At 58.3% G+C, this 20297-nt stretch overlaps 1 protein-coding gene across 1 annotated transcript in view; it reads left to right on the top strand.

Annotated features, from left to right (window-relative positions):
• The window catches only part of MGRN1 (mahogunin ring finger 1), a 68327-nt gene extending 50329 nt beyond the window's left edge, over positions 1 to 17998 (top strand). The window contains exons 9-17 of the mRNA XM_042780772.1: positions 931 to 999; positions 4564 to 4723; positions 6937 to 7046; positions 9306 to 9371; positions 11021 to 11247; positions 12799 to 12922; positions 13298 to 13346; positions 13953 to 14018; positions 17886 to 17998. Of these exons, the coding sequence (XP_042636706.1) occupies positions 931 to 999; positions 4564 to 4723; positions 6937 to 7046; positions 9306 to 9371; positions 11021 to 11247; positions 12799 to 12922; positions 13298 to 13346; positions 13953 to 14018; positions 17886 to 17998 (984 nt within the window). The remainder of the gene's footprint in view (positions 1 to 930; positions 1000 to 4563; positions 4724 to 6936; positions 7047 to 9305; positions 9372 to 11020; positions 11248 to 12798; positions 12923 to 13297; positions 13347 to 13952; positions 14019 to 17885) is intronic.
• Positions 17999 to 20297: the final 2299 nt, after the last annotated feature.

The following is a 20297-nucleotide window of genomic DNA, read 5'->3' on the forward strand; positions in this document are numbered from 1 at the left end:
GTGGTCCGCAGTTTCCTGTGCGTGTGTGTCCCAGGGCCGTGGTCCGCAGTTTCCTGTGTGTGTGTGTGTCTCAGGGCCGTGGTCCGCAGTTTCCTCTGCGTGTCCCAGGGCCGTGGTCCGCAGTTTCCTCTGTGCGTATGTCCTAAGGCCGTGGTCTGCAGTTTCCTCTGCGTGTCCCAGGGCCGTGGTCCGCAGTTCCCTGTGTGTGCCCCAGGGCTGTGGTCCGCAGTTTCCTGTGCGTGTCCCAGGGCCGTGTCCGCAGTTTCCTCTGTGTGTCCCAAGGCCGTGGTCCACAGTTTCCCCGTGTGTGCATGTCCCAAGGCAGTTTCCTCTCTGTGTGGCTGCTGTTGTATGCCAGCCAGCTCTGTTTCAGATCACAGCCCAGGAAGGGCTTTGTTAGTTGTTTGAGAGGTGGGTGGAGAGAACCCCCCCAGGCCCAGCACAGGGTCCAAGACCCCCATCTCGGGAGGAGTGGCTATACCAGCTTTTGGAGATGATGCGGAGGTGACTGGCAGGGAGGACACGTGTCTGTAGGAAATGGGCCCAGTGTCTTAGGGAGCAGAGATGGCTTCCCGTTTCAGGGAGGGAGCTTCTATAAGGTGGTAGCGGCTCAAGCTTACTGTACTTGAGTGCCCTCAGCTTCCAGCCTCCACTCTGGTCTCTTTGAGGGGCTGGTCGTGGATGCGGTGTCTTCAGGGAGGGGGCAGCCATAAAGTATGGGTGCTGGCCGTAGAGCTTGACTCAGGCCCTCTGTGGTGGCAGCACCCTGGGGGCCCCAGCTGTCCAACCTGTGATGCTGGCCTGACTAGGCAGGTGACAGGTATCCTGGCAGCCGCACCTGGCACTGGGCCTGCCCGTTTCCTGGGGTGGGGCTGAGCCAGGTGGGAGCCGAGCTTGAGGGAGCACTCAGGATGCCTCTCTCCCCTCCAGGTGGACCGGGTCAGCTACCTGCTGCAGGAGATCTACGGCATTGAGAACAAGAACAACCAGGAGACAAAGGTATGTCCTTGCGGCCAGCCCCACCGTGGGCCGTGCGCCCAGGCCCCTGGGCTGGCGAGAAGAGCCAGCCACCTCCCCCGCCTCTCCTGGGGTCTCTGGCTGCTCCTCACGCTCCATCCTTGTCCTTCTCTTCTTTTTTTTAATTATGATTTGTGTAAAACTTTACAGAGCAGATTCACTTTCCATACAGCAGTTCACATACACTTTGTCTCATAACATCAACCACGATTTACCACAATGCAGCATCTCCCCTCCTACTTCCTCCCCATAGTTAACCTCTTACCTGTGTCCATCCTCCATGTACTGCTGCCCTCTGAGCTGTCTCCCTGTGCATAAGCAGCCCTTCTTTCTCCCATGATTGTTCTCTCCAAGGAATGTATGTACCTCAGGTAAATGTTCAGCTCATATGCCTGTCTATTGTTTGGCTGAAGTCACAATTTGCTTTCAGTTCCATACCTGAAGGGCAGCTACAGGCCATAGTCTCAGTAGTTCCACCAGGCTCTATTGGACCAGAAAACCTGGTCCCCCTTTTTTTTTTCTCCAAATGATTTTGAGGTTTGTTCCACATTGTTCTCCTTCTCTATCCAGGATCTCCAACACAGATCCCCTTCCAAGTGGTTGACAGTAGTAGCCGGGCACCGTCTAGTTCTTCTGGTCTCATAGTCATATAGGCTGCAGATTGGATGGTGTACCAGTCACTAGGACTAATTGTTTCTGTGAATTTTTGGTTTTCTTCATTCTTCTTTACTCTGGGCGAGGAGAGACTCATCATTGCATCTAGATGGCAGCTTGCAAGCTTTTAAGATCCCATTCGCTAATTGTCACAGTAGGAGGTAGAACAATGTTTTGTGTAGTATGTTATGCCAATTGAACTTGATGTCCCCTGCAACTGTGGTCCCGAGCCCACAGGTTCAACTACTAGGTCCCTCTTGGTAGCTAGCTGTGACCAAGCAGTGACTACAGCCTTGCCCCTTGTCAGCTCTACTATACGCCTGGGAATTCAGATAATACTTGTAAACTTATAGGATCATTGTCTGCCAACCCTAAACCTGTTCTTGGGTATACTCCCTGCTTCATAGACATACCTAATAGTTCAGCCTGTCCACCCGTATACCCATGTTTGCCTTCACTGACAGCGCAGTACTGTATGTGCAAAAGGGTTCATATTTGTTGTCTGTACCTCCCACGTACCTCTCTATGTCTTTTTCTTCCTCAATGTCACTATATTGATCACTCACATTTGGTACATTGCCCTTTTCTTCACCCAAATCGATACTTATCTCTATCTATTTAACAGTGTTCCCTCCCCTCCCCTCCACCCCGGTAACCAACAGAGAAAATGTTCTTCCATAGATAAACCTTTCCTTGACTTTTACAATAATGGACTAATACAATATTTTGTCCTTTTGTGATTGACTTATTTCATTCGGCATAATGTCCTCCAAGTTCATCCATGTTATGCGGTGTTTTGCAGATTCTACATTATTCTTTAGGGTTGCATGGTATTCCATTGTGTGTACATACCATAGTTTGGTTATCCATTCCTCAGTTGATGGTCACATAGGTTGTTTTCATCTTTTGGCTATTGTAAATAGTGCTGCAATGAACATGGGTGTGCATATGTCTGTTTTTGTCATGGCTCTCACTTCTTTAGGATATATACCTAGTAATGGAATAGCTGGGTCATACGGTATTTCTAGTTCTAACTTTTGAAGGAATTTCCATACTGCTTTCCACAATGATTGTACCATTTTACAGTCCCACCAGCAGTGTATGAGAGTCCCAATCTCTCCACATCCTGGCCAGCATTTGTTATTTTCTGTCTCATTGAACTTTGCTGCTAGTGCTGGGGCAAGATGGTATCTCATTGTTTTGATTTGCATCTCTCTAATAGCCAATGATCGTGAGCATTTCTTCATATGTTTGTTGGCCGCTTGAATATCCTCTTTGGTGAAGGGTCTATTCATGTCTTCTGCCCATTTTTTAATTGGATTGTTTGTCTTTTTGTTATTGAGGTGTTGGAGTTTTCTATAAATTCTATAGATAAGTCACTTGTCAGATATGTCATTACCAAATATTTTTTCCCAATCTGTAGGTTCTCTTTTGACTCTTTTGGAGAAGTCTTTGGAAGCACATAAAAATTTAATTTTTAGAAGGTGCCAATCATCTGGTTTCTCTTCTACTGTTGGTGCATTTTTAGTTATTGATAGTCTGTTTATGCCATATATTAGGGCCCCTAAATTTGCCCCTGTTTTTTCCTTGAGGAACTCTATAGTTTTAGGTTTCACATTTAAGTCTTTGATCCATCTGGAGTTCATTTTTGTGTATGGTGTGAGGTACAAATCTTGTTTCATTTTTCTGCAAATGGATTTCCAGTTTTGCTAGCACCATTTATTAAACAAACATTCTCTTCCCCATTTAATGGATTTTGCCCCATCCTTGTCCTTCTTAATTAAAAAATAATCACTTGTCTCACATTTTTGGTGAAAATACACACAGCAGAACAGGTACCAGCCCCACGGAGTTGCCGTCCCTCGAGGGGTACGGCTGTTCTGGCAGATTCCCACGTCATCTCCCCACCTCTCCCACACTCCCCGCCCCCAGAGTGGCTCATCACATCTTTCCAGTCTTAGTTTTTTTCTTTTGGGAGATTATGGAACATTTTGCCCTTTTTCAAACAAATTCACTGGCTTGTTACGTGAACCTCTGTCTTGGGGTGGGGAGGATGATGCAGCCCTGGCTCTCAGTCCACAGTTGGGCCAATGCTGCCCCCTGCTGGCTGCCACAGGCTCATAGCCTGCATACACTCTCCCCCCCTTCCTTCTCCCTTTCTCTCTCACTCCCCCTCTTTCTCTCTCTCCCCCATCTCTCGCTCCACTCACTCTCGAGATGCAAAGTCTAGATGTTGGAGAGAGAGCGCAGTGGTTGACAAAATCAGTTGTGAGTCAATTAAGTTCAGGTCCTGGCTGAGTAGGGCTGGGAAAGAATAGCTGGGAGACAGGATGATGCCGTTTCCCTTTTAACATCATCTTTGACGGCACACTGCGTGAACGGAACTGCCGCCTGCTTCATAAAAGCTCTCTGACGGCCTCACGCCCCAGCTTTCCTGAGGCCAGCTGGAACCAGCTAGAAGCTGGTTTGCCGGGCCTTCCCCCTGTAGGAATTAGCTCAGGTGATGTCCACGGCCCTGTGTACTCCATACGTAGCAAACCAGGGGCTGGCGGGCTATGTGTGGAGGACCCAGGGTCTTTTTGGCCTGGCAAGCCACAGGGTCTGTACCATGTCTGCTTCAAGCTGTCAGTGTAGCGCAGAAGCACCGTAGACAAATGTGCCTTCATTGGCATAGCTGTGTGCTCAACAAGCTTTATAAAAACAGGTGGCAGGCCAGAATTGTTGACTCCTGTTTCAGACCTGCCAGTTCCTGGAGCCTGCTCCGAGGACACACAGGGCCTGCTGGGGCACCATGGGCTCCCTCCTCGGCACTAGCCTCTTTGACTCCCGCCTGCCCTGGCTTCCCAGCCTCTGGCTCTCGGGACGCTGACTCACAGGCACTTGCCCCTGCAGCCCTCGGATGACGAGAACGGTGACAACAGCAGCGAGTGCGTGGTGTGCCTATCGGACCTGAGGGACACGCTCATCCTGCCCTGCCGCCACCTCTGCCTGTGCAATTCCTGCGCGGACACCCTACGCTACCAGGCCAACAACTGCCCCATCTGCCGGCTGCGTGAGTGCTGTCCGTGGGCCCCCGCTGCAGCCGTGCCACCGCTCGGCAGGGAGGCTAGGGTTAGCATCGTAGCAGTACCGGACCACACATAGCCCCAGGGAGCCACAGTTTGCTTATTGGCTGCAAGTTCAGGTCAGATGTGTTAATTAACACAGCAAAAAATGGGTGGTGGCTGTGGTCACACAAGGGATGATTCAGACCCAGAATTTAGGAGCATCAGAAGCGGTGGCTGAGAGGATGCTCTGAGGACAGATGTCACTGTGAGATTCACACAGGGCAGGAGCTGATCGGTGAATTGAGGCTTTATCTTAAAGCTTGGAGGGAAAGGAGTGTGTTCACAGAGGTGCTTTAAATCAGTGAGTTTCTGTTGTGGCAGCCATGCACAGGACAGACGCCAGCTCAGCAGTTTCTGCGTGTACTGCTCCGTGGCACTGAAGATGCTCATCGAGTTGTGCAGCCCTTCTCCCCTCCCCGTCCGTGCTCCGATTCAATCCTCCCCCGTTAACATGAACTCACTGCCCCTAAGGTTCCATCTAACCTTTCTGGTTGCTGTTGTCAGTTAGATCCCACATACATAGCTCTTAGGAGGTCCCACAGGCATAGTGCTCAAGGCAGACTTTCTTTACTAGTTGAGCTAAATGAGCACTTGGTTTTAATAAGACTTCAGGGGATATTTTTGGTTTAAGGTTTAAAGTTATCTCAGAGCAGTAGTTTCAGGGGTTCGTCCAGCCTCCATGGCTCCAGAAAGTCTGGATTCCATGAGAATTTGAAATTGTGTTCTGTAGAAATGAATTTATTTTGGCAAAAATAATTGTAGATAAAACAGAAAAACAGTCTGGGTATAAAATTGATCTAGGAATTCCATAGAGGTTATGGAACCCTCCAGAAATTTTCTCAGTTAGGTTGGGCAGAACTCTGCGTGCTGCGACTGCCAGGGCGAGAGATCCAGTGGGTGAAAACAAGCCTGCGGCTGGGCCCTCTGTGGGCTTCCTCCTGCACCTGCCTTACGTTCTGCACTGTGGGGGTGGTGCTGGGCGGTGCCTGTGGGGGCTGCAGGACGCCTGTTGATCTCGGGAGCGTTCACTAGTAGTAAACACAAAGAAGACCTTCCTGCTCTCTCGGCCCTGGGTGTGGCATCAGCATCACCAGGGAGCTTATTCAAAGCACCAGTGCTTCACCCAAGCTGCTGAGCCGGCAAGGACCTGAACAGGGACGGGGAGTACCTGACGGCTGGCTCGGGCGGCCACACCCGCCCATCACTGTTTAGGGGCTCAGAGAGGGGCTTGCCCAAGATCACGCAGCTCAGCAGGAGCAGGGGTGGGTTTAGAACTGGGGTCATCCTGGAACCCATGCTTTTGACCCCATGGACTGGACGCATCTGCACCAACTTGTCCTGTGATTGCCCCTCTCCTCCCCCATGATGGCAGGTGTGCTGTGGGAAGAGTGTGTGTATCTGTGCATGTATACATGTGCATGCCTGTGTGTACTGAGCGTGTATGTGTGTGCTCACGTGTGCATATGCTTCTGCATGTATGTGTGTGCACACATTTTTGTGTGTACACATTTTGTGTGTGTGTGTGTGAGAGAGAGAGAGAGAGTATTTGTGCACGCACCCTTGGGCAGGCTGGCTGTGTGGACCTGGAGTCTGAGGCAGTGTGGTCTAGGGACCTCCAGAGCCCAGGAGGAAGGCACAGTCATGGCAGGACAGGCAGGGCTGGGAGGGGGGCCTGCAGGTGGGTGTGTGTTGGGCCCTGGAGGACAGCAGGCAAGTGCCGCTGAAGCTGGACCGACTTTGAGTGGGGAGCAGGGTGGTGTGGGACCCGGCTCGGTCGGTCTGTGAGCTTCTCTGTGTTACCCAGGCTGTAAGGAGATGGCCAGGGGTGGGTGTCAGCAGGGACTCAGGGCCGGGCTGTGCACAGGAAAGGGTCTCTGCCTGGAGAGCAGGCTGCCCTTCAGTCACTGTCCCCCTTCTCGTGTCCTGTGGTTTGGATAAATGCATCCGTCTTGCTGCCTGCTCCTTAGGAACCCCAGTGCAGGCCTCACCCCGGCCAGCGCAGGTGGCCGTTTCCCTGCCCTTAGTCACCTCGTTAAGACTGTCCTGGGGGCACTGCTGCGGGTGGGGTGGATGGTGTCAGGGTCCCCAAGCCTGGAGGGCCTCTCCATGCTGAAATGGCTGCCACTTGGCTGACGTGAGCCCTGCCTTCTGCCAACAGCTTTCCGGGCCCTTCTACAGATCCGGGCCGTGCGGAAGAAGCCAGGGGCGCTGTCCCCAGTCTCCTTCAGCCCTGTCCTGGCCCAGAGTGTGGACCATGATGAACAGTCTGTGAGTGGCCCTTCTTCCTGCCTGTGGGGCTGGGGGAGGTAGGGAGGGCTCTGGAGGGGGCCTGTGGGGCTGTGTGTGGGGTTAGTGGTATGTGACCAAGAAGGAGCCTCAGTGTCAGGCCACTTCGTCCTCATCTGTCCATGGGCAGGTGTGGCTCCCAGGGGCAGCTGAGAGCCCTTAGACAGGCCCACCTGTAGCACCCAGTGAGGCCTTGCCTCCAGGAGGCCTGTGATGACAGACGACCCCCTCAGCATGAAAGGGAGATGTGAGTGATGCTTCTCACTGGCCCTCCCCAGGCCACACACTCTGGGGGCTTGTTAGTTCCTGGCTAAGAAATGTCATTTTCCCCTGAGATGCTCTCCTGTAGTGGTGGCTGTGACCTTCCGTCTTGTGCACAGCCCCCCCAACCCTGCCTCAGGCCAATGGGGGCGTCAGAATCTAGGTTCAGGAACTTGGAGAGAGACACAGGAAAAGAGATACACAGAGACACTGAGATGATAGCAGAGAGAGAGAGACAGGTGGGCAGATAAGGAGAAAGATGGAGACAGACAGATGGCAGTGACAGGCAGACATAGACACAGACGGACAGAGTGACACGGGCAGACAGACACACAAGAGACAGTGACGCAGGCAGTGACACAGAGTGACAGAGTGACACAGAGACACAGTGACACAGACAGACATAGAGACAGTGACAGAGGAAGGGAGAGACACAGAGACAGTGACACAAACATAGAGACAGTGACACAGGCAGACAGACAGACACAGAGTAACATAAGCAGAGACACAGACACAGAGGCATAGAGTAACACAGAGTGACACAGGCAAACAGGAAGTGACAGAGTGACACAGGCAAACAGACATAGAGACTGTGACGCAGGAAGGGAGAGACATAGAGGCAGAGACGCAGGGACAGTGACACAGGCAGACAGAGACACCCAGATGGGGTCAGCTAGAAAGGAGAGACGGGGCGGGCAGGCAGAGCAGCCGTGGGTTGACCCTGCCGGCCCTGGGCGAGGTCAGTGGGTGAGTCCATTTTCTTGGTGCTCAGACAAGGTGATTTGGACCCAGGCATTCAGGCCCTCCAACAGTCGGGGTGGTTTGAACCACGGGGCTGTGGCAGTTGTACCCTCTTCTGGATCCTGCACTCAAGCTGGAGCCAAGGCGCGTCCAGGCAAACCCAGTGCCTGGCTTCTCCTTCAAACCCTGAAGTTGGGGCCTTGCAGTTGGAGCAGAGGTGCAGTGGCCCTTGGAGTGGGGAGCCCAAGCCCTGGGCCCACCCCTGACTTCCAGGGCCGCTGGGCAGGATGGCCGCTGTCTCCTAGACGGGCCTTTAGCATGTGTCATGTGGGGTCTGATGTGCATGTGTGGGCACTTTCTCCAGCCGTGTGTGTTTTGGCAGCAGTGAGAATAACGCCTGGGTGAGATTTGCCCACAGGAGAGGTGGTTCGGGAGTTGGCGGGGCGGGTGCACAGGGGCTGGCTGGTTCTGCTGCCCCTCCCTCTCCCCACTCCTCCTGGTGTCCACCCTGGTGGCCTGCAGCCAGAAGCTTGTTCCCAGAGAGTGAGGAGATGCTCCCATGGCCCAGGCCTTCCAGGAAGCTCGCCTTCCTCTGGGCGGCTCAGCTCCTCAGATGGGGCCCCGGCAACTCCTACATCGCACCAGAAAGCGCCCCAGTGAGTCCACAAAGACGGCCGTGTGTGGGGCTGCTTTGGGCTGATCTCAAGCCCTCCCTGGTGGTTAAGGAGCTCTGGTGGCACAGTGCCTAAGACATTTGACTGCTAACCAGAAGGCTGCAGTTCAAACCCACCAGCCACTGCTCAGAAAGAAGACTGGGCATCTACTTCTTAGAGATACCACCTTGGAAGCCCAAGGAGGGGTCGCTAAGAGTCAGAATGGACTCAATGGCAGTGAATTTTTTTTCTTCTCCGGCTGTTGGTTTAGGAGGCGGAACTGAGCGGAATGTGACTGCTGTGCTCCTGGGAGGGTCTGGTGCCCACCTAGCCCAGCCCAGTGCTGAGCCTGTGGGGGCCTGGGCCTGTCTTGCGATGGCTTGTGGCTCACACCACGGGTGGTGGGTGTTGGGCTCCCAGAGAGCTGGATAGCAGCACAAACCCAGCCTCACCTGACCTGCATCAAAAATTGGGTTTAACAAGGTCCCCATGGCCGGAGTGCCCCTTCACCCAGGGACCCCCTCCGCCGCCCTCGTGCCAAGTGGGGTGGCAGTAGTTGTAAAACATGTGGTTTTTATCTCGACAGTGCCCCTTTAAAAAATCAAAGTCGCACCCCGCCTCACTGGCCAGCAAGAAACCCAAAAGGGAAACAGTAAGTGCACTGGGGCCTTCCAGCCCCGTTTTTGCCCCCGGGCCCTCAGTTTTCCAGACGACAAGGACGGGAAGTCGTGTGTGCCCACGCTAACGTGTTCGGTTCATTTAACCTGTCGATCCGCTCTCCCCAGTCCCGGCGCCCCCGCCCTGGAAGGGAGTTTTGTGGAACAAGCAAAGCTCGCGCAAGGTCTGTAGGCACAAAGCCAGTACCGTCCCCGCCGGCCTCAGCGCGGCCCCTTCCTGCCAGCTTTGCTTCCGCCCGTGGTCGCCCGAATGGCCTCGTTTCCCTTTTCTTTCTTGCTGGCAGTGGAATGAGCGTCGACGGTGGAGCTGGCGTCGCTGCTGGTTTGCCAAGGGCGCCTCTCACGCATGCTGTGTGCACGCCCGCCCCTGCCCCAGGACTCTGGCCTTCCTGCGTGCTCCCTGCATCTCGGGGAGCAGGCCTGGGGCTTCTGAGGGGCTCCCGCCTACTACCCCTCGGGCCCAGGCACCCAACTTCAACCTGACTTCCCCTGTGCACCCTGGAGAGAGGGGCGTCAGCTGTATTTGTATCTTTTCCCCTTTTGAAGGGGCCAGGGGTCCAAAGTGATCGGTCACCTTTAATTTGGCATCAGGTGTGGGTGAAGACGCTCCACAGTGATTAGATGGAGGACTGGCAGCACACCGAGCCCATCTGACTGGTGGCCGGAGCTGCTGGCTGAGACAGGAAGGGCCGGGCCCTTTGGGGTTCCCGGGCTGTTCGGCACCTCTGCAGTCAGGCGGGGCAGCACTGCCCGGAGGGAGCACTGTGGGCCTGGTGCCTCTGCCTTGTCTAGTGAAGGCGAACGCCACAGCCTGCCTCGCAGCCCTAGGCGGGCCTTCTGCCTTCACCGTCAACCCTGAAGTAGACCCAGCATTGCTGAGGGGCTCCACTCCCAGCCAAGCGAGGGCTGAGGACAGTAGTTCTTAACCAGGGATGCCCCCTGGAGCCCACCTGGAACAGTAGTCACCCCCACACATGCCCCAGCCCATGAGGGGACTCTGGAGCCAGTCTGGACGCCTGTGCTGGGTGCAGCCCCAGGCTCCCCCTGGCCTGGGACCCAGCGCCCCGGGGACCAGGCTCCCCCTGGCCTGGGACCCAGCGCCCTGACTGGCTGTCCTTAGCATGGCTTTGCTCTCCACCTGTTCCTGGTTCTTCTTGCTATCACTAATTCCTCTCTCACTGACCCCTCTGTGCTGAGGTAGGGTCAGAGCCAGGGAGGGGCAGGCTGAGACCGAGATGGGGCGGCTCCAGCCGGAAGCCCATCTCGCCCTCCATCAGGGGCACCAGCAGGCCACATGGGTGTCTGGTTGGGAGCGAGCCAGGCCCATCTGCATCCTCCTCTCTGGGCAAGGGCGGGGGCCGGCTTTCCACCTCAGCCTGCAGAGCTTGTGCCTTTTATGTGAGCTTGGGGTCCACTGCTGCCAGCCCAGGGGCCCCAAGCTGGGGAGTCTTTTCTCAGAGCGGCTCAGGAGAGGGCAGTTTACGTCCCTGGAAGGTGGTGCGGACACACTTACTGAGAAGAGACGGGACTGAACTGCCAGCCCGGCACCTTGGGCTTTGCGTCCTTGGGCAGCGGGCAGGGGGCTCGGCCGGCCAGCCCTTCTCACCTCACCTTGTCCCCACAGAGCCCTGACAGCGTCCCATCAGGCTATGAGCCCATCTCCCTGCTCCAGGCGCTCAACGGCCTGCGGGCTGTCTCCCCCGCCATCCCTTCAGCCCCCCTGTATGAGGAGATCACCTACTCGGGGGTCTCAGACGGCCTGTCCCAGGCTAGCTGTCCACTTGCTGGCATCGAGCAGGTCATGGAGAGCAGCCACCAGAAGGGCCAGCCACGGACCAAGTCCCCTGACAGGTGAGCACGCTGTCCGGGCCTCGCTCTCAGGACCCAAGCCCTGCTCTTGACGGGCCTGGGAGGGAGGGAGGGAGAGCGGGAGGGACAGCGGGAAGCCCACGTGAGGTTCAGTCGGGGCTGGTGGTGCTTTCGGTGATAGGTCTCATTCCGTGGTTCACCAGCAGCGCTTGGCAGATCCAGGGCAGCTCACTCTCAGGGCCGAGGCTCGTTGCCGTGAGGCAGTAGGGAGACGCGAGTTTGATTCTCGGCCGAGGTGGCTCCCGCGGCCCTGCCCGTTGTCGTCGGAGGCCCACCTGTTGCTGTGCAGGTTTTGGCGGAGGTTCCAGGTGCAGACAGGGAAGAAAGGGTAGCAGTGTGCTCCCCACACCGGCTCCTGGCGACCCTGTGGGTCCCAGCAGTCTGACCTGAAGCCGCCCACGGGACAACACAGGACTGGGCAGCACTTCCTTCCGTTGTGCATTTGGTCTCTGGGAGTCAGGGGCCAGCTTTGACGTCAGCTAACAAAGGACAGCAGGTTCATTACAGCAAAGCATACAGAGCAGGGCAGGGGTGCCCCTCCCTGGTGGCACGCTGCAGGGGCGGTGCGTCCGGGGAAGGCCGTTCGAGTCTCCAGATGCGAGGACTTCATGAAAGGTTGGGCATGTGGGCACTGAAGTGCAGGGCCCCATGATGAAGCCAGGTGCCTGCCCTCGGCTCATCCAGAGCTGCCGGGACGGCCAGTGCAGCTCGGGCCGCGGCTCCAGGCGACTGAGCGGTCATCTGCTCTAACCAAGGGCCACGTTGGCAGGGCGTGGCCGGGGGTGGGTCATGGTTCCCTCTGTGGCATGCAAGGCGAGAGAAGGCAGATGGTGGCGGGGACTGTTCCTCCCACGCGTGGTGGATTTGTTACACAGAAGCGTACAGGCCTGCCTTTGAGGTACTGCAGGTGCGGCTCTAGACCCCCATGCTGAAGCGTATATTGCAGTAGAGTTAACAAATGTTTTGGTTTCATGGTACAGGTCAGAGTTACGGTTGCACTATCCTGTAGTCTGATAAGTACACAGTAGCATTAGGAAAAAGTTTGAAATGTTGTGAGAATGACCAAAGTGGGGGAGAGAGACGAGAAGGGAGTGCATACTGTTGGGAAAGTGGTGTGGATAAAGACTAGCTCCACACCGGGCTGCTGCAGAGCTGTGTGTAAAAAACAACAGTATCTGCAAACAGCAACACAGGGCCTGCAGTCGCCCTGCGATCTGATAACTCCGGAGACAGGAGGGGTGGGTGTCCGTGTCCTGATAATCCCCACCCCAGGCTTGCTGCAGCACTGGCCAGCTCTCTGCCCCGTTTAGACATGTGCCAGCGTAGGCCTGGATTGAGCCTTTTTGCCAGCAGGTCTGCCTGTCCCCACTTGCTGGGCATTGGGCTAGCTCCTGTCACTGATACTCCTGGGGACGTTTGCGAGGTCACTGCCAGGTGGAGCCCTGGCACGAGAGCCCCTGGCCAGTGTGGCTCAGCGGGGTTGGCGTCGTTCCCTCCACGCTCGCCCTCACTCTGTGCCCCCTCCGCCCCCAGTACCCTGCTGTCCCCATCGTCCCCCATCCACGAGGACGACGAGGAGAAGCTCTCTGAGGACTCGGACGCTCCTCCCCTACTAAGCGGGGCCGAGCTGGTGCTTCGAGAAAGCAGCTCCCCAGAGGTGAGGCCTGGCCCTGCTCCCAGCTGCCCTATTGCCCAGCCGGCTCCAAGCCCCGCCCAGGGGCGGCCACGCCCCACCCTCACGGAGAGGCCCCGCCCCCACGGTGAGGCCCTGCCTCCGGAGCCTGAGTGCCTTTCCCTCGGAGTGGGCCCCCACCGCCTGCCTCTCTGACTCACAGCGGCCTGTCGGGTGTCCCACTTGGCAGCACGCTGGGTACCCGTGCACACCAGTCCGTGTCCTGGCTGTGCAGTGGCAGCCCTGCAAGACGCTGGGTGCCTGGGGCGGGAGTGGTGGTGCACTGGGCCGTGGTGGCTTCCCCTGGCCGCCCGCAGCCGTGGCCCAGGCTGCAGCCCAGCTTTCCTCTCTCTTCTCCAGAGTTTCATCATAGAAGAGGTTGATGAGATGGTGTTGTCGCTGAAGCGTGGTGAGTCCCTCCTTCCCAGGAAGGGCGGATGCCAAGGCCACACTCACGGCGGCCTGCCCTGCCCGTGGCCCTCCCAGGGTGGCTGGGCCTCCCTGCCCACTGTCCAGGGCCTGGGCCAGGGCTTAGTCACAGCATCCTCACACCTGCCGTCTTTGCATGTGGCTTGGCAGGGCCCCTGATCAGCTCCCAGCCCTGTCCCCTGCGTCAGGCACTCGGCCACATCCTGGGCTGAGCCTCCTCACCAGCTGTGGTCGTTGAGGGCCCTCCCAGCAAGTCCCTCACCAGTTAGATAGGAGCTGCCGCCCCCTGAGGCAGTGCCATGTCCTGGTCTCAAACCAGGGTGGCAGGGCCATTGGGGTGGGGAGGTCACGCGGCTTGCCCTGGGGGGTCGATGACGAACAGTTGCCAGCCATCACTGTTTGACCTTTTAAGCTGGTAAAAGACCTGGGGTTAGGAAAAGGAGGGGTGAGGGGGCGGTGGTGAGAAGGGGAACTGCCCACCTCGAGCCCCTGCAGGGAGGATTCGGGTGGGGTGTTGGAAGGCCTCAGGTGGAGGGACGATGGGCTCCTGGGCTCGGCCTCCCTGACCTGCCCCTCCCTGCTGCAGGGAGCCAGGCCGCATCCGTGGAGAGCGTCCTACAGGACAGCGGCCCTGCTGACGTCTACCTGCCAGGTACAGCACTCGGCCCGTGGACTCTGGGGACGCCCACCCAGGTGGGGTCCCCTGCTGTGATGCTGTCCTTAGTGCACGGTGGCAGGAGCTGGCTGCCAGGAGCCAGTGTCTGGTCCCCCTGGCTCGACACCTGTGCTTTGCCCAGCTTGGGGCCCAGGCCAGGGCAGGTTCCACGAGGCCCCACTCCTGCAGACTCAGCCCCGCTGCGGGCTGGGCAGAGGCTGCTGGTTAGAAGACCTGCCCTGCCCTTGAGCTCCGGGCCGGCTGGTGTCAGGTTCCCTGTCCTCCACCGATGGGACAGTGGGGCTACAGGCAGAAAGCCCTAGAGCGAGCTCATGGCTTCATGTCAGGTGGGCTGGTCCAGGCCAGAGAAAGCAGGGACAGCCAGCTGGCTCCCTGGACACCCAGGGGAGGCAGTGTGTCCCAGGCTGGCGCCCGGGCTGTCAGCAAGGCTGAGGACAGTGCACGGGGCTTTGCTTTTCTCCCACTCTTCCTGCCAGCCCAGGCTGGGCCCTGTCGGCTCATCCCCCTGCCTTCTGCCCTGGGGGTTCAGAGTCCCTCACTTCGGACCCTGGGCTCCCAGGAAGGCAGCAGGAGCAGGGCTCGGGCTGGGGCGCTCTCAACTGTCTGTGCTCGGCTCCCAGACACCACGGGGGGTGGGTGTTCTAGATTCCCGAGCCCAGTGCCCCCAGCCTTATGCTGAAACCACTGCTCGATCTGTCAGGATGCCTGGTCACGGTCTGGGGTGGGGGTGGTCTCAAGGGGCTTTGGTGGAAAAGGCCCGCTCGTCCCACCCTCGGCAGCAGCCTGTGAAAGGGTCCCCAAAGCTAAGATCAGTATTTGTTATTGGTTACAGAGGAGCCTTCCCCACACACAGACCCTGGGCAGAAGCGGTTAGCAGCCGTACAGTTAGAGGGGGCCTGCGGGGGGCTCCAGGGGCAGGCGGAAGATGGGGGCCCGCGGGGGGCTCCGGGGGCAGGCGGAAGATGGGGGCCCTGCACGTGGCCCTGCCCTGACCCTGCCTTAGATGGGGTGGGGGTGAGGGGGCCTGCCGGGCAGCCACGACCCAAGGTGGGCACAGCCACTCCTTGCAGACTCCTTCTGGGTGGAGTCTGTGTCCCAGTCCTGGGCGGAGTGTCGGTCTCCTTATGACGGTTTTCTGCTGGGGGTGGGGGACGGAGGGGAACAGGAATATAACCGGCATGAGGCTAGCTTCCAAAGCGTGAAGACCCCTCACGTCCCCACCTTCCCACTTCCTCATCCTGATGCCAGCCGTCCGCGTGACACTGTCTGACCCTGACACAATGACCTCCACAATGAGGACTCTGTCCTCCCAGCCCCGCCAGCTCTCACTGTGCTTGCTTTCCCCCGGTCCCTGATGATTCTGACTGAAAGGATACAAGCCGAGAATCACGCAAGGTCTGGGGGCGGTCCTGGCGCACGGCTGCCATCGTCCCAGAGACGATGCATGATCCTGGAGGCCCCCAAGCGCGCCGAGGTCCTGGGTCCCCCAGTCAGTGGGACCTGCGTGAATATGCAGGATGGGGTCTCAGCACATAGTCGTGATCGGTCGATGAACAGGCTTATGCAGCAGCCCCGCCCCTGGCCCATTGCCAGCGTCGAGCCTGCTAGCCCTCACTTGCTTACGCCTGCCTCAGGCCTGGCTGATTAGAGACTGTACCGTAACTGCTCGGGCTGTTTTCAGAAACCCGGAAGCAGAAGCCAAGCGTTGTTCTTCGTTGGGCTCCAGGGCTGTGAGCCAGGTTAGGGCGGGATCTGAGTGCCGGAAGCCCAGCTGCTCCTCTCGGACTTGCTCTTGGCTGCAGACGCTTCACTGCGTGCCCTCAGCTCAGGTTCACCAGCTGTCAAAGGCCTTGGAGCAGACTGTGCAGCAGTCTTGCCACGCACACCCTAGAGACCTGTCACATGTGCCTGACTAACACCCATCACTCTGCAGGCTTTGCCACTTAAAGGCGTGTCAGGCATCTTGTCAGCATCCATGTGAGAGATCGTGAACACATATGCACACATACATGCAGACAAACACACCCTACCCCTCTGTCCTTCCTTTTTGATAACTGCACAGCTGTCCCCTGACAGAGGCAGCGTAACTCTGGGCATTTGTGTTCCTTCCTGACGGAGAAAGAGGTGGGTCAGGAGAAAATGTGTGAAATGAGGAACGCTCAGGTCCCCAGTGTCCCGGATCCATGGGGTGAGGCCTTTCAGGGCTCAGGCGTCCACCTTCGTGCCTTGGGGTCCACCCCCATCAGCCCCGGCATGAAGCGTCCGGCCCTAGACCCTTTGGAGATGGAAGCGGCCCCGTAGCAGTCGGAGCGCTGGGCTCGGGGATCTGCTCTGTGCGGGCCGCCAGCCGGACGGCTCCCGGGGCCCGTGCTCTGCTTTACGTGGTGTTGGCACACACTCCCCTTGCTCCTGCGGATCTGCTGGGTCGGGCATTTTTGCCCTTCCTGGCCCGTGTAGTCCAGGCTTTGCTAACCAAGCTTCCGTCTGTCTCCTCCTCTCTGACAGCCCTGGGTCCCGACTCCTGCTCTGTTGGTATAGAGAAGTAAGCTGGTACGTGACCTCCCTTCTTGGCTTTCGGGCGGCTCTTCTGGGCGTCCTGGCAGGGCAGTGGGAGGAAGGCCTTCAGATTTTCCCGTCACCTTCCCCGGCCATGGTGTCCCTGTGGGCCTAGACTGTCAGCCCAGGTTCTTGCAGGCGCCTGGCTCCCACATTCTGGGGCAGCTGGCGGAGTCGGGAGCCACAGCGCTTCCCACGTGGCCTCGATGGGTCAGTCAAGTTTTTTAGTACTTGGGGTCCCAGCCCAGGGTGCACGGGCTGCCAGGCCTGTTGTAGGCGGGCCTCCATGTGACGCCCACATGAGAAACGCATTCCCGGATGTGGTCTTTGCCGTCTGGGTCATGGCGTGCGCTCCTGGTCAGCTCACCTGACCAGATGAGGCTTTCACATCTGTCTTTATTGGTTGGACAGCTCGTCTCATGTCCCCACTAAAACCTTTCCTGTCATCCTCGAAGGTCTTCTGACAGATCTTGCCCCTCTGTGAGACAGGACCCGACGCTTCTAGAAAGTTGGCTGCAGCCTCCGTGGCAGTTAGCGTCAGGGTCAGGGTTAGGGTTGGTGGACAATCTGTGCCTAGAGTTGGGATTAGTATAAACTTGCAGCAGTAAGAAACAGGCCTGGCTGTAGAGAAGTGTCTGGCCGCTGCCAGAGATGCTCCTCACTGAGCCAGGGGTCCTGGCCCAGGCCACCAGGTGCCCGTGGAAAAGCATTTCTTGGTTTGCTAGGTAATGGTGTCCATGGCTCCTAGCGTCAGGGTGGGCAGGTAGTCAGCCCAGACCACAGGGCATTTTACAGCCTGTGAAACGTGTGGGTCAGGCCACCATCTGTGTGTGTGCGCACATGCACCCTCATGAGCCAGGCCGTCCATCCGTGTGTGTGTGTGTGTGCGCGCACGTGTGTGCGCACGCATGCCCCCTCCTGAGCCCGACTGCTCGTTTGTGTATGCGTGCATGCACCCTCATGAGCCAGGCCGTCCGTGTATATGTGTGTGTGTGTGTAGTGTGCACGTGTACACAGGAGCAGACAGAACGTCGTCTGGCATCCTTGGGGCACCATCTGGAGATAAGCTGACTGGGGCAGCTCTCAGCTCGGGCGTGGGACAGCTGGGCGGCTGTGTCCTTGCCGGCCTGGCGTCTGGAGGCTAGGGAGCCTCACCCGGCAGCAGCTATTGTTTTCCACCCTCCGCAGGCCCTGGGGCTGCGGCTCACGGGCCTGTGGAGCCCTGGGCCTGGCGGGTGAGGCTGGGCCGGCGGCCGGGCATAACTCCCCTCTGCTTCCCGCCTGCAGGATGTTCTCCCTCTGCAGAGACGCCCCACGGCCTCAGCACCGCCAGCCGCCCCCACCCTCTCCTGGGTGGCCCCCGTCCTGACCTCGGGGCCACCGAGCTGACCCTCCTCTGAGAGCCAGCCTGGCTGACGGCATGGGACCCTCAGCTCTCCGCGTGGCTGAGGGCCACCCTGGCCTCCTGTCTGCACACACCCACAGCTGCCGGCCCTGAGGACTGGGTGGCCCTTGATCAAAGAGCACACGGACTGGCCCCGACTCCCTGTTTTCTCCGGTCGACGTCTCTGTAGGTGGTACGGATGAAGGATGGCAGCTTTCAGCCCGTTTCCTCTCCTGCCGCTGGCTGAGGTGTGGGGCGGGGTGGCCTGGAGTCCCCTTGTCCCAGCCCCCAGCCATGGCGCTGGCACCCAGGAGCTCACAGGACTGGTGGAGGGGCCTTTGTTGGCCATGAAAAGCAAGCTTCACAGATGACAGGCAGGACGTGGGGTCCAGGTCATAGTCCGTGAAGGGAAGTGGGCCTGGGTGTCTCACGCATGGGTGTCACTGTTGCTTTGGGCCCTCTGGGCCGGTGGTGCAGCCTGGCCACACGCTCTGGCTCTGCCCTCGTCTCCTTGGCTGGCTGGAGTGCCCCAGGCAGCCAGGGGTCACGAGGCGAGGTGGGGCGTGGTGTGGGCGTGGACTGTGTGCTGGTGGTTTTGGGCCTGCCTGCAACTTCTTGGAGGCCTTGGCCCGCTGCCGTCTCAGACACCTCCCCATGGCGGCCTCCTGGTGGGTCTGCCACCCTGAAGGGGCCACACAGCTGCCCTGGCTCCCCATGCCATGTCAGTGTCCTCGTGTATTTCTGACTCCTTGTCTGGGGCTCCAGGAGCAGACCCGTCAGGAAGCAGGGTCTGTGGAGCACAAAGGTGAAGGGCTGCACCGGGCTTTGGTGCTTGCAGGCCAAGAGCTGCCCCCTAGGGGCTGGAGCCGGCAGGGACCCATGCGGCTCCTGGGTTACAAAGCGTCCTGGGATCCCCTTCTGAAGCTGGATTGGCTGGGCTCTGGCTTTGCCCAGCCTGCAGCTCGGGAGAACTAGACTCTTCCTCCAGTTGAACCTGCACGTGGTCCCCTTGCCTCGCAGCTCTGCCTCCCCCAGGCCACACCCGTGCTCAGCTCCCACACCACCGCTCCGGCCGCACGGTGCTGAGCTGTGGCCTGCGTGCACGCACCTCCACGCCCCGCAGGCGGGTGTCTTCGCGGCTCACCCCTGGGCTCGGAGCATGTGCTGTGTGAAGGGCGCTGCCCGTTTGGACCTACCCGTGCTATCACTTGATGTACTCTGATTGGCTAGTTTTTTGTTTGTTTTTACTGTATATTTATAGTAATAAAATCATGCAGCAATATGTAGTTTGATCCTGTGTGGCCACATGGGGGTGCACTCTTCCCCCCCCCCCCGGGGTTGACTCCTGGCGGTTTTGTGGTCAGGCAGCAGGGCACTGGCTCTGGGCACCTTCACAGCAGGGCAAATGCCATTTTCTTAGCTGCTGGTTAACCTCCTCAGCCTCAGTTTCCCCATGTGTGAAGTGCCAGTGATAGGTGGACACCCTAGTAGAGGGGAGGGTCGGATGAGGTCATTCATGGCCCACTGTTGGTGACTGCAGACAGGAGCTCCCGCTGTTAACAGTCCTTGTTCTCACTCCTGAGCCCTGGGTGGACGGATGGAGGGGCTTGAGGGCCTCCAGGTGTGTGTGGGGTGGCTTGAGTCCACTGCTGCCCCACACCGACAGGGCCTGTCCCGGCTGCTGCGTTTGTCAACAAGACACTGAAGGCAGGATGCAGCCTTGGAGGGGCTTTCTGGGAGGAAGTGAACAGCTGCTGTGCTGCGGTCACGTGGGGTTTGATCTGAGCAGGGAGATGCCGAGGCGAGGGGGGCTGTGCTGAAGTAACACTGAAGTCAAGACGTGGAGGATGGGAGCCCGGAAGCAGCAGCGGGGTGACAGCACATGCTAAGGCCCAGAGGCAGAGAGCCTGGGGTGTGAGCGGAATGAAGATGTGGGAAGACTTAGAAAGACCCCAGGGCGAGCGCCCAGGACCTGCCGTCTCTTAGGTGAGATGGACACATCTGGTCGTGGGTAGGTGAAGCTCCCTGGGGGTCTCATGGAGGATGAGCTACGAGTAAGTGTGGTTACCGGGAGACAGGTTGCCTGTGAAAGGCCAGCCTCTCCAGTGGGGTGGCGGTGTCCCTGTGGGCACCACTGCCCACTGCGCAGACCCCACCCAGCTCTCTGCATATAGGGTCCCTGTGACCCTAGCCCGGGGCGGTGAGGGCAGAACTCAGGTTGGGTCTTGGTCTGGCTGGGGGCCAGCATCATGAGTCCTCAGGTCAGGTCTTGGTCTGGCTGGGGGCCAGCATCATGAGTCCTCAGGTCGGGTCTT

This window comes from Orycteropus afer, unplaced genomic scaffold, assembly GCF_000298275.1.
Source record: "Orycteropus afer afer isolate SDZICR_OR568_19922 unplaced genomic scaffold, OryAfe1.0 scaffold00061, whole genome shotgun sequence".
NCBI classification, from domain to species: domain Eukaryota; kingdom Metazoa; phylum Chordata; class Mammalia; order Tubulidentata; family Orycteropodidae; genus Orycteropus; species Orycteropus afer.